The sequence below is a fragment of the Marmota monax genome, unplaced genomic scaffold (genome assembly GCF_021218885.2).
Source record: "Marmota monax isolate L192 unplaced genomic scaffold, Marmota_monax_Labrador192_F-V1.1 WCK01_AAM20220418_F8-fsc00066, whole genome shotgun sequence".
NCBI classification, from domain to species: domain Eukaryota; kingdom Metazoa; phylum Chordata; class Mammalia; order Rodentia; family Sciuridae; genus Marmota; species Marmota monax.
The window spans coordinates 1,517,151-1,531,401 of record NW_026692805.1 but is presented as its reverse complement, the minus strand read 5'-3'; the positions used below and the strand labels follow the sequence as shown (position 1 = coordinate 1,531,401).

The 14,251-nt window shown below is 35.0% G+C and overlaps 1 protein-coding gene across 1 annotated transcript in view; it reads left to right on the top strand.

Annotated features, from left to right (window-relative positions):
- Positions 1-12,952, top strand: part of Odad2 (outer dynein arm docking complex subunit 2) — a 167,820-nt gene extending 154,868 nt beyond the window's left edge. Inside the window, exon 20 of the mRNA XM_046448363.2 lies at positions 7,868-12,952. Coding sequence (XP_046304319.1) covers positions 7,868-7,981 — 114 coding nt within the window. The 3' untranslated portion in view covers positions 7,982-12,952. The remainder of the gene's footprint in view (positions 1-7,867) is intronic.
- The last annotated feature ends 1,299 nt before the right edge of the window (positions 12,953-14,251 follow it).

Here is a 14,251-nt window from a genome sequence, read left to right as displayed (position 1 = left end):
AAAAATGGTATATCATTTCCACATTCAACTTGTATCCAATTTGCATCTCACTTTCTAAAGGAAACCATTGCTTTTAAGAATAATTGTCACAAAATACTACAAACCACCTTCCCCTGGCTCCGTGTGTTACTGATTTGAAAACATGTGCTGTTCTTCATCTCTTAGTTGCCCTCCAAATTCGGGGTGTTGTACAAAGTTTCTGTTATGTGAATGTTTCTGTTAGCTTTAAAGAATTCCCTGGAGTGCCCTAGTTTTCTTGGGAAGCTCTTAGAAAAATAAAAACATATCCTGGAGCCTGATTCCAAGCTGAGACACATATATAGTACATATTGTTCAGATGGCAGTTTGGGTAGTAGCATATCCTTATTGCATTTGTCAGACAGCATCCAATGCATAGCCCGTGGGTGCAGAGCAAATAAAGATTAACATTTCATCAACAAGGAAATAAAGTTTGGGGAAAAACAATGAATTCAAACTTAGCAGAAAAAAAACAAAAGATATCCTGGGAGTGCTTCTCAAATATCAAGTTGTGCATATGCTGAGCACACAGAAAATTCTAAACTTCCAACTCTATACCCTTGAATGAGAATGTCCTTGGCTAAGTAAAATGGGCAGAGTATTCATCAGTAAAGAATAAATCACAATGCCTGGCACATAGTAAACTTGGTAGCTAATAAAATCATTTCATGTTATGCAAACATTAAGTAACCTATGGGCTTGATGCCACAGAGACACTAAGCAAAGCTGAAGGAAGTGACTCTCGCTGCCCACCACATGCTCTATGCTAAGCCACATGCTTCCTCCTTCTGTCTGCTTCTTTTCTACCATGTTTACAATCACCATACTTTAGGTCTTTAAACTAGTGAACCGCTGGGCTCCATTGGTCTACATGTTAGGCTAAAAATTAAAAATTTCTATATCTGCCATAGGGAATTTAGAATGAAACCTCATGGTAAATATAAGACACTCGGGCAAAATAAATTCCCCAAAGAGCCATAGTCCATTCAGGACTAGAATGTGTCAGGTAAAAGGAAAATTCACTTATGAGTCTTAAAAAAGGGCACCAGCATTGATTAAGCATTTTCTTCTAAGACGAGGCATGTGAATGCTCAGAGACACTCTCTTTAACACCCTTACCTGGCTGACTCCTGGAATAGCCAACCTGCTGCAGGCGGTCCAGGCTCACAGTGTATTGGTTGATGCAATGTGAAATTATGACTGACATCAAGGGTCTGGGAGTGAAGACACCTACTCTTGGAAAGCCCAAGGGAGACCAGAGAACAACAACCTGGTCTGAGGGTGTATAAACAAAACGTATATTTGGTTTTGAAAGGCATGAGATCAAGGAGTTCCTTTCTAAGGAAGCACTTCAGGGCAGCCACAGCTGACACCCAGAGAATCCTGGGTCACTGGAACCCAAGGGGGGTCAGTACTGGAACAAGTGTTGACAGAGGCTAGACTGCCCTCAGGGCCAAAATTCCTCCCAAAGGAACCAGGGCTGGCCTCCAAAAAAATCAATGCCAGATCCAGACTTTGGAACTGACGAAATAGTCACCATGAGAGCAAATACCATCTATGGAGTGCTTGCTTTGTATTGGGCACTGGGCTCTGCTGTTCAAATGCATAACCTGTATGAAGCCAAGCTGCCTCATGGTCCAGTCCTGACATGGAAATGCCGTCAAAGAAACAAAAGCCTGGCAACCAAATAGCAACTGAAAATAATTTTAATCCTCGTTTTGCTCTCTCTTGAAAAGAGAGCACAGGATTATGTGCTGTTAAACTTCTTCAAGATCTTTTTTTTTATATATATGTGTATATATTCAGTCTGTCTCTCTTACTACAAAATAAGCTCCTTACTCCAAATTTCAAATTCTGCCTTTAGAATAGGATAGAAATTCTTCCCTCTTTCCCTTTTACTCCCTTCCTTCCCTCTCTGTTGTTCTTTTCTCTTCCGAAAGAACTCCTCTACCCTTTGCAGTGTAGATTCTCCCAGCCTGGGATTCTCCATGCTTCCCTCTCACAACTTGGTCAGGATACTTTTCAGGGAACAATCAGACAAAAACAGGAAGGGAACAATCAAATGGTGTAGACAGGAAGAGGACATGCATACAGATGTTCAATCATGTGCAAACATGTTTCCATTACTTCATGTGTCTTCACAATGACCCTTAGAGAGAGAGACTTCCATTAAACACGTGAAAAGATATGGTGAAGAGGGATAACAAGGATATAACTCCAAGATGCCGTGACCTCAAAGTCCGCACTACTATTACTGTCTGACATAGACTTCACAAAGGAGCTGAATTATCTTGTTCCCTTCTAAGATAGTTAGGGTTTCCCTCTAGGACTCTGTTTTACTCTTCCTAGATTTAAAAATCAATGACAACTTTGTGTTCAACCAGAGACATGAAAAATTATGCTCTATTTGTGTAATACGAATTGAATTGCATTCTGCTGTCATGTATAACTAATTAGAATAAATAAAATAAATTAATTAAATAAAAGCAATGAAAAAACTATCGTAGGGGGCACAAGGGTTTATGTAGAAATCATCTGTACGATAGACTTCTACAACTGCTGTACCTGCCATCGTTGGCAATCTGTTTTCTTCCAATTAACTGAGCAACAAATAGAGTGCAGTTGGAGAGAAGATTATTGTAGTTTAGATATGAGGTATCCCCTGAAAGTTGATGATTAGATAATGAGAGTTATAATTTAACCCATGGATTAATCCACTTGATAGATTAATGATTTGAAAGAATTACTGGGTGGTAAGTATGGGTATGGCTGGGAAAGACAGGTCACTGAGGCATGCCTACCTTTGGAGTTTAAATTGTCTCTGGTGCCTTTCTCTCTCTCCCTCTCTGCTTCCTGGCTGTCATGACCTGAGCAGCTTTCTTGTATCACACCCTTCCTCCATGATGATCTGCCTTACCTCCAGCCTAGAGCAATGGAGAGAGCAAACCTTAGACTGAACCTCTGAAACCATAAACTTTTCTTCCTCACAGTTGTTTTTGTCAGGTATTTTGGTCACAGACAAAAAGCTGACTAACACACAGATTATTTCTACATCCCATTTGCTTGTGAAAATCAAACATTCAGTATGACACGAGACCCTCTAATCCAGGGCCAAGAAAAGTCTACAGGTAACTGAGACTTTTTTTTTTTGTGAGGTTCATTCAAATTTTATTGGCTATCACAATAAAATTAATATAGTAATAAATGATTTACAATATTGGGAGATTCTTACTATTATATTTTATAAAACAAAGGAATCAGTGAGGGGACTCATAATCATCTACTTGGGAAGAAATAGAAGAAAATAAGTCATATAAAGTAAAATCACTAGTAAGTTTTTAAAATCCTCAAGAGTTTATATAACTTACCAAGAAACTGGTTGGAGCATTTTGGGGTTTTTGTTTGTTTGTCATGCTGGGAATTGAACCAGGGCCTTGTGCATGCTAAAACATACTCAACCACTAAACTGTAATTCCTGTCCTGGAACATTTTGTTCTGCTATAAGAAATAATTTAAAGATTGGAAAGCAGAAATTGAAAAGTGACTACATCTGGGAACAGAAATATGTAATTAGTAGGCTTCTTTGGCATCAAGGCTGAAACTGCTCATATTTAATGATTAATAATGATGAGGAAGAGTGAAGCCTCCAGGTTTACAGGTAACACTAAGTACTGAAGATCAAGGAGGATTACCATGGTGGAGGTGGGCAGAAATAAGCAGTAAAAGATGTGTAAGGATGATTAAATCAGAGGAAGAACTACATGAGATACATATTTAGCAGAAATAGTCTAAAATTAACATAATAATATCTGCTTTAAAAACTTTAGAGCCAGGTGAGGTATAAACCAGTGGATTGATGAAAATACTGCAGTATAATGAGTTAAAAGCTACAAGCTAAGGAAAGAGACTTACGTGTAAGTTGCTATACAAAGATATCTGTCATGTGAGAGGGAGATCAAGGAGAGCTGCCTATTCTGTTCTTCCTTCCCATTATCATCGCCTCTTCCTGAAGAGAAAGAGAGATAGAGAATGTGGGTGTATAAGTGTGTTTATATGTGTGTGCATTATGTGTGTGTGTGTGTATTTACATAACAACCTTATGCTGACCTACATTCCCATGGACACATAGGGCTGGTTCTTTCTGTTGAAGACTTTTCAAATTTTGGTTCCTTTTGTTTCTTTGGGGTTTTACCTATTATTGGTGACTTTTTATAATTTAGAAAATTACTTTGGATTCAGTATAAATGATAAATTATAGGCAATTAATTAAGTATCCAAGACAGGATACAAGGACACTAGGAAATTGCTATAGACTTTACAGGAGGTGACAAGAGCAATAGATATGAATGACTTTAAAAATATGTAGGCATTGGATCACAAGGATATGGTAATTCATGGGAAGCAGTAGAAGAGATGAAGGTAGAAGTGAATATAAGATAGGATTTCTGTTTAAACACCTAAGTGATAATATCTATTGATATTGATATGGAAAAATAATGAGAGGGACCCATGATTAGACAGAAAAAGTTAAGTTTCATTTGGAGTATATTATGTTTGAGATGGCTGTTATACTTCCAAATGGAGATGTCTAAGGAACATTAGATAAGTAGTGTGTCATTTGAAAGAAAGTTCTGAGGTAAAGGATAAATTTAGAGATGGTTTCATGTGAATGATATTTGAATTTAGGTAGTAAAAGCAATCATCTAGGGAGAGAGAACAAAATGGAAAACAGAAGAGGAATTGTTCTGAGTAACTTTAACAAATTATGTATGAGAGGAAGAGGTAGAGACATTGATGAAGGTTGAGAAGAAGAGAAAGGTGGGTAGGAAGAAACCAGGAGAGTAGGGTGTAAGATGCTAGAGGCAGGGCTGGGGATCTAGGTGGGTGGTAAAGCACATGCTCAACATGTGTGAAGCCAGAGGTTTGAGTGTGGCACTAAGAAAAAAAATAAAATCCAATGACAAAGTATATTCCAAAAAGGAGAAAGTAGTCAATGATACCGAATGTTGTTAAAGAATCAAATGAGATACAAACACAGAAGTATCCATTCCTTCTGATAACATGGAAGTTACTGATGGTCTCCCAAAGCGCCATTTCAATGGAAAACTAAAGGTTGAAGCCAGTCTGTAGTGAGTTGAATGGAATTGAAGACAGGAGATAGTAAATCCAGACAAGTCTTAAAAGAAGTTTGACTATGAAAAGAAGAAATGGGGGTGAAAATGGTGTCATTTTGTTTTTTTTTTTAATGTGGAAAAATGTACATTTATTTAAATGATGATGAAAAAAAACTTATTAGGAAGGAAGAGGTTAAAGGTTAATTAAGAAGAAAGGGAATGCTTGGTACTAAAATGTTCCAAGGAGACAGAGACTGGATGGGAAATACAGGTGTAGTAGCAGCCTTTGTATAGGAGATAGACATCTGTTATAGCTGCAAGGAAGGAGACAATAAAGATGTGTTAAGGTATTTGTAGAGTGGCAGTTTTAGTTAGAGTAGTTCCTGTCGGGTGGCTTCCATCAAGTTTGAGAAGGTGTCCTTACAGGTCATCTCCTGAGAACAGGGGTCAGATGGAAGCATAAGAGACTGCAGAAAACAAAGAAGATTTAAAATAGTCATTGAAAAGAGTGAGAAAGTTACCTAATTAGAGAGAGGCATATTTAGATTGCTGGGCAATGATTTTTGTAGTTGCTGTTGAATTTATAGTAGATCCATTTGCCTGTTGTCTGAATATTGCCTTTGGAAGGTCTCAGTTATTGGAGGAGACATGAGGAAGGCTGAGTGGGATTTATGTACCATTAAATGGATGGTTGTCCTATGAAGGTTTAAGAAACTGGTAAGGGAATTACTGCAGAGATGGACTATGGAATCTGAGCTGTTAGTGGATGAAACAAAGACTGATATAGTAAAAGCATAAATGGGCCAAAGTACATGGTCATGATGAGAACAAACAAGAATTGTTAAATAATCGAATCATAAGGGAAGGCACAGTGGTCAGAGAGTTTGGAAGTGGACTCTTGGGTATGATGGAAAATAAGGACTGGTGTATGACTGTGGAGTTAGAGGAGTGGTGAAGATCAGTGATATTTAGGAGGTCAGGTAACAGAGAAGCCAGACATCCTTCAATGCCCTAATTTCATCAAGATATTCTTGTATAAAACCTTCTAAATGTTTTACATTTTTCCTTTCTTATTGAACCCATTTTGTTCCAGATGTGAAATGCCTATGAAAACTTAAATTAAACAACAAATCAACCACTTATGGTAACTTTGAAATAATACGTAAATATTTATTGTGTTTGAAGAATTAAAAACTTGGAACTTAATGGATTAATTCATTAATCCATCTGGAGTTGATATTATAATGTGAAATTACCATTTTTATTTTATTCTATTAGTATAATCAACATTTCTTGGGTTATTTATTGAATAGTTACTAAGTCGTTAAATAGCCCTTGAATTCCTTCCTTCCTCATCATCCTTATCCTTTATTAAATCCTTATCACATTTAGCAAGGTAATGCATTACCTTTCAGTATCTTCACTCTATAATTCATAATCTATAAGTTTCTGTAAAAATTCTTTTTCTAGAACATAAATATGATGATATCACTCTCCTGATTAAAGTACTTAAATCACTTCCTTATATTACTAGAGAATAAAAGCCAAAGTCCTACGTATGGCATATTTAAGAAACTTTACAATATTTCTCTTTATTATATTTCTTTACTTTTTATGTCATCTGCATTTTCTGGTATCACCCATATGTGTACTCAACCACTAGTATATAGAAAATATATTATCCAGATTAATCTTTTTTATCTTTTATCAGAACTATTAATAAGAATCATAGTTGCTAGATTTTAAAATTGTAATTTGGCATTTACTTGGCATCTACTATGTGCTCTAGGTAACATATGACCTTAAAGTTTAAGCATTTATCACCTCAGGGACAAAAAACATTAACTCAAATATTTGTTAGAAAGGGAATGAACTCCTAAGAGTTCTGAGAAAGAAGAAATGGCATTTTTGTTGGATGGAGGAAATCTGTGATGGCTTTGTGGAAATGTTGACTAATTCCATTTTCAAAGATGGATTCGGTTAACAAAGAGAAGGGTTGGGTGGGCACTTTAGAGAGAGGAATGGCATAAAAGAAGGGCAAGTTAAATGGGGAAGTATGACCTTGCAGTGCATGAAGGGGCAGGACAAAGATGAATGGCTGGAAAAGCAAACTGAGGCTTAAGTATGCAAAGTCTCCAAGGAGTGAGTATGTTTGTTTATGTATGTATGTATATTTATTTATCTATCTATCTATCTATTTATTTATTTTAGTGTTCCCTTTCTGTTAAGCCCATCTAACAGTCCTGTCATAATACGACAGGTTAATAATTTAGGCTCTAGATTTTTGGCATTGGGAGTCACTGACAGTCGGTATTGGGGGATTGATATAATTAGACAATGGCATGATTAGATGGACTGTAATTCAGAGAGATTAAGTCTAAGAGGATGCAGTAAGAATCTAGGGGTGGTATGATTGGTTAACTTGGGAGGTGGAAAAGCCAGAAAGAATGCCAGAGAAGTTTCAGAAGCAGAACCCATTCTAGTAATGCCCAAAGAAATGATCTAGCTCCGCTCCAAAAAAATTAAAAGGTAAGAATTCATCCATGATGAATTCTACATCTGATTAAAGCATCATGTTATATTTGCATTTGCCTATATGGAATTTCTTATGTTCTTTTTGGTGGCTTTTAAAAATACTTACTGTTTAAAATTATTTTTATAAATTAATGTTATGACTTTAGATTAACGGTTTTATTCTTGTTTCTCTTCTCTTCCTCCTCTGTTACCTATGATAGCTGCTACTGGATATGGTTGGGTCCCCTGATCAGGAACTCCAGGAAGCTGCAGCAGGTTGTATATCCAACATCCGCAGGTTGGCTCTTGCTACAGAAAAGGCAAGGTACTCTTGAAATCTGCAGTGCTTCTTGCCAGGACAAGCTACCAAGTTTTATATAACCCAGAACATGTCATTCCCATGGCCAGGAAGCCTAAATTGGGAAACACTGATGAGCAAAATCTTGGAAACGGTCTAAAAGAAAACATACATATTAGAAGTTCAAATGATACTTTTTATCTGAAAATTGCATGGGTATATTTTTGTTCTTTTTAATGTTTCAGGGATATGCCATGTAATAAAATGTGAAGCCAACAAATTTGTGATGATTTTCCAAGAACTTGGAATATGTGTAAATAGTATATATGTAAACAGTCTATATATAGCGAGAGAAACACACATACTTTTCAATGATGCTTTTGTTATTTGTGGAGATTTTAATAAAGAATATGGCTTTCCCAGGGTGCAGTTTCATAATCGCTCATGGGTGTCTTTAGAGTTCCCTTTCTGTTAAACCTATCTAACAGTCCTGTCATAATAGCCTTGTCTGTTTGATCACTTGCAACCCACGGGAGAGTTCTGAGGAGATGTGCTGATTTCACAAACGGTTATTAAATGGAATTTAGAGTTAAGCAGCTGGACTTAGAGAGATCATCCTGAGGTCATCCCAGATTTCTCCTGAATTACTATCAAACATCTGAGAAGATAATGTATAACCGTCACCATATCAGATAATTCAAATTACAAGAACATAAGCAATGAGTTCGTCTTTATTCTTCAACTCACAGAGCATAAACAATTATGTTTGATTTCCCTCACAGGGTTTCACCAACACTTTTATTGAAAGAAATTAATTTATGCTGATGTGAGGATAATATTGTTACACATAAAATTGCTTTGCATTTCTGAACTTGTTTTCAGCACACGAAGTACTTTTTAGAAAGTGGCTACAAAGGATTAATAGCATTTTATCAGGTTAAGAAACATTAGAATCCACTTAAAACCATCACATATGTAACCTCAGTGTGCTGAAATGTTTGGGAACTGACTGTCCTGAGCACCTAATAGCCAGAAAAATAGCTTTGTATGCATCAGGCTCGGCAAGCTGACAATCTTAGTTAATGCTTTAAAGAGCAGGCAAGGCAGTTTTATAGAAAAATATTAGGTACTGTATATGCTTGTCATAATTTGGAGAAGATCATAAAATTAATTGAATTCAATGTAAATAATTTGTACAAAATGAAAAGCCCGTACAGGATGAAAATTATACCAGTGATAGATGCTCCAATAAAAAGATAAAGCACTTCTGAGAATTTTAAGGCTTCATAAAACAACCATTCATCTCCACTGCTTTTTAAAGGAGGTTTGGAAAGAAGATAATATGAACAAGGAAATGGTATTAATGCTAAGAATAAAATTTTAAGTATAAAGTGAATCTGTTATCTTCTAACAATAAATATTTCTGTTAAATCCACCATTTAGCTTTGTTTTACAACCTTAAAAATTCATCTTGAAACCATGGATTATGATAGCTACAGGAAATGAATTAACATGCTATGATTATATTATTATTAAAGGAAGCTTCTACCATTGACTTCAGAGTTTAAAATACCCTTAAATTACTGGTTCCTGAAAGTGAAAGGAAACAACAGGAAAAACACAGCAAACAAGAAAAACAACCCTGTGGACATTGTAGGGAAGCACTGATATTTTTTACAGCGTGCTAGATAGAAGAAAACTTGGGCTTTCTGTTTTCATGGTTAGTAAATGCATACAATAAATGCCACAGTGCTATTTTAAAAGAAACTAACCCCTTGGAAACAGAAAATTAACATGATGATTATTTTGTCTTTCAAAGGAAGAATTTTCAAAAAATTCCTAAACACCCAAAAGTAGTATCTTTAGAGTAGATAAATGAGAAGTTTAATTTAAAGATCATCTGTGGCTTATTTTGTGAAATGGCATAATGGAAAACTCTGATCTTACTAGAAAATGCCAAAGCCAGTGAAAATACCTATGGCTTTCAGAGAATATAGATATGGACAATCACACCATTGTTGGGCCACTACATGCTGTGAAAGTATTCACTATTTTTTTTTTTCATTAGTTTATGTGTGAGGGTTTTCTTTATATTTATCTTATGCTATATAAGGCCAAGGACCTTAATTCTTTATAAGTTTTCAGTGACAAGTTTCTTTCTTATGCTTCTTTTTTCCCCTTAGGGAAAACAATATATTCTCTTGGTAATAGATGGCTATTTCAGTTTGAAAGGAGGAAGGATTTTAAGGTGGAAGGAATTTTAAATAGATCCTCCAATAGATCTCCCAATCTCTTTAGTTGTGAGGTGTTTTTTTTTTTTTTTTTAGAAGTCCTTGCCATGATCTTGTGCCATTCACAGTTAGCTGTGTGTTTGCTGCTATCAAGATACCTTGCACTAAAAAACAACAAACATTTGTTTGTTTCTAAAACTTTTTCTAGCTTTTTAAAGTGAATGGAAAGTTAGTTTTGTTAAGGCTTGGCATTGTGGATCCTGTTGTTTTGAACTTTGATTTTACATCTCTAGGGCCTTCACATGAAACCGATTCAATGTGATTCAGAATATTTGGAAAATTGATTTCCATGTAGGAACCTGAGAAGCTCAGTTGTTGATACACAGACAACCAAGAGTGGTGACTAAATCCTTTCACTTTCCTATACGTAATGGGATTAGGTTTACAAGGTAAAACTTCCCAGTGCAATTAATTTAAGATGTTTGATTTCATTTCATGAAGATTTGGGAATGGAATGGACTATGTCCATTCCTGTGATTCAGTGTAAACATTAATAAAACCCACTTATTTAAAAGTCTTACTACTTTAAATGCATTAAATGCCCAAATAACCAATGGTCCACATGTACTTACATGTAAAATGTGAAAATCTCCCCCTAAATGAGAATGGAACAGAAAGAGAACCAAATTTCATATGATACTACTCTATGCAGGCACAGTGTTAGGTACTTTTTGATCTTACTTTAAAATGCAGGAGAATGATGAAATAGATACCTTCATATCTTACTAGACTAAAATCTGCAAGGACAATTTGGTAGTGCATACGAAAAGTTTTATAACTGTATGCTTTTGGGATTATGTCCAGAAAGTTATCTGTGATGGAGTTCCCTACTTCCCTGGTGGTCTTCAATGTCCCCTAAAGGCCCCATGTGTTAGAAGTGTGGTCCCCAGCTTGGCATTATTAGGAAGGGGTGGAAACTTTAAGTGTGGGGGCAGGAAGTCAAGAATGATCTTTGGGTCACGAGGAGTGTGTCCTCAAGGGGGTTTATGAGACTGTGATCTTTTCCTTCTCTTTCACTTCCTGACCATGAGGTGAGTATTTTGTTTTGCCAGGTGGCCTGCCATGAGGTACTGCCTTGCCACAGGTCCAAAGCAATGGGACCAATTGATTATGCATTGAAAATTTCAAAACTTTGAGCCAAAGTAAATCTTTTAGCCAGTCCCCCAAAATCAAAGGCTGAATGTTCTCTGATATGTTGATGCTAACACACAATAAGGTAGGGGGAGGGAAGAGTAGAAATTCATTAAATTAGACAAAGGAGAAGGAAGGGGATGGAAATAGGAAAGACAATAGAATGAATCTGACATAACTTTCCTATGCTCATGTATGAATACACCACCAGTATAACTCCACATCATGTTCAACCACAAGAATGGGATCCTAATTACGATTTTTATACTCCATGTGTGTATAATATGTCAAAATATACTGTACTGTCATGTATATCTAAAAAGAACAAAGAAAAACTAAGAAAAAAACTTTTATTTTGTAGTTTTATTATCTCAGTTACTTTTTAGAGTAATAAAGGCTGACACATGCATATAATTTTTGTAACAGTAGGAATGATAGGAAAATTTAGGTTAATTTAATTATGGTTCAACCATGTAATCAAAACATGTTGTGGAATAAGAGTTAATGGCAGAGAGCATTTCAGAATATATTATTAAACTACAAAACAAGTTCCAAATCAGTCTATGTAATGTGAGTGCATTTTTAAAATACATGTATTTAGCAAGGTAGTCGCAATGAGAGAGATGACGTTTTTGATGATATTTTCTAATCTAGTGATAGGAATTATTTTTAAAAAATAAAAACAAAACACTCCCAATTAATTTTTATATTTTTGCCATTTAGAAACATCTAAGACAGACATTCTTCCTAACACTAGCTTTAAAAGAGAGAGAGTCAGTTTACAAACAGGCTGTACAACACATACATGAAATAAATGAGATTTTTAAAATATGAGAAAAGTAACTTCAACATCTAAATACCATAAGGATGTTATTAATCTATAATATATGCATTTGAAATAGTTTTAAATTACAACTAATGGTATAGTATAAATTACAAATAATGATATTGTATTATTGAGACATCCCTAAGTGGAGCTTGTATAAATTCTGACCATTTCCTTATTTGTCTTTTGTCAGTTAAGCAGCTTAATTCTACTCTAAAAGCATAGAAATCACATGAATGAAATAACTCAAAGGATCATTGATAGACTGCTTCATAGAATAGTGTTGTTTTGAGAAGAATAGTTCATACCCCTTAATTATTTACTCCATTGTGTATTACTAAGGCTCTTTATATATTTTTCCCTAGTAAATCTACTAGAAGTACTCTCAACCTGAAGTAAATTTAATAGAATCTCACAGACCTTAGTAATCCTTTAAAACGTCATGTTTTTCTCCTCTGTGCTATTTTTTATGCTTGAGTTGTTACATTAATTTCATTTCATTCCAATATTTGTTTTCTCCATTCTAATCTCTGTGTCTCCAGTTTATACTCCTGTTTTCTCTGACAAATGGTTATTACATTTTCTGGCTCTTAAACTATTTTATGCTTCAATTTCTGTAAATGCAAGATGTAAAGTTGATATTTCAATATGTTTCTGATGTGCAATTGTCACGGCTGACTGGAAATCATGTAACAGATGGGATCCTTATTCTCCCAATCCATTATTTTTAAATTTTCAAGTAAAAGTGAATTATTCTTTATTCAAGACAAATGGAAGCTTTTTATTTGCCATTTCATACTACCTTGATTTATTAGTTGATAAAAGACATAGTTAAAAATTCTACTCCAACAGCAAAGAAATCACATAAATTAATTACATAATTGACCTGTGATGTTCAGAGTTAGGATTTGTCATTATAGTTTAGATTTATGTCATAATTCACTTTATATAATTAGAAAGATATATTAGTATGTATCAGTATGGTTCATATAGACTTCAATAACTGGTTGGGTTACTCATGAAAGATAAGTCTCTATGTGTGTGTGGTAACCAGGGATTGGGTGGAGGGAAATTGGAAGTAGTTTAGTCTAGAAACTTCTATGTTTTTGAAACTTATAGCACAATTCAAACTAGCCACACTTCAAGTACTTAGCAGTTTTATGCATGGCCTGTGGGTATTGTTTTAGACAAATCTTAGTCTACCCACTGGGATAAATTAAGGGCTTTTTAAAATCAACACATTTGCTTCACTTTACATGAATTTTTTTCAAGTCATCACCCTTTTTTGTCTCAGTGCCTTTTTTCCTGTGGGCAAATCTCTCAGTCATGCTTTCTATTGGCATGATGGCTTTTAAAATTCAAATTTGTATGACTTTAAAAATAATTCATCTAGAATACTATAATTATATTGGGGCATTTTTTAATTTTAAAAATTATTTTTAGTCATAGTAAGTGCACATAACATGAAATTTACAATTTTAAGAATTTTCAACCATAAAATTCAATGGTATTAAGTATATTCACATTGTTGTTCGACCAATGCCATTATCCATCTCCAGAATTTTTTCATCACCCCAACCTGAAATCATCCCAATCCACTAATTAAACTATTTCCAATTTCCCCTCCTCCCAATCCCTGGTAACCACTATTCTACTTTCTGTCTCTATGAATTTGCCTATTCCAGATGCCTCCTTCAAATGGAAACACAGTATTTATTCTTTTGTGTCTGGCATATTTCACTTAGCTCAATGTCTTTCAAGATTCACCAATGTTTAGGCAAAATTAATATTGTTAAAATGGCCATATTACTGAAAACAATATACAAATGAATTAAATCCCCATCAAAATACTAATGACATTCTGCACAGAACTAGAAAAAAAAAGTCCTAAAATTCATTTGGAAGAAAAAAGATGGAGATTAGACAAAGCAATTCTAAGCCAAAAAAAAGCAACGCTGGAGACATCACAATACCTGATTTCATATTCTACTACAGAACTACATGGTATTAACATGAAAACAGACACATGGACCAGTGGTTCAAAATAGATGATACAGAA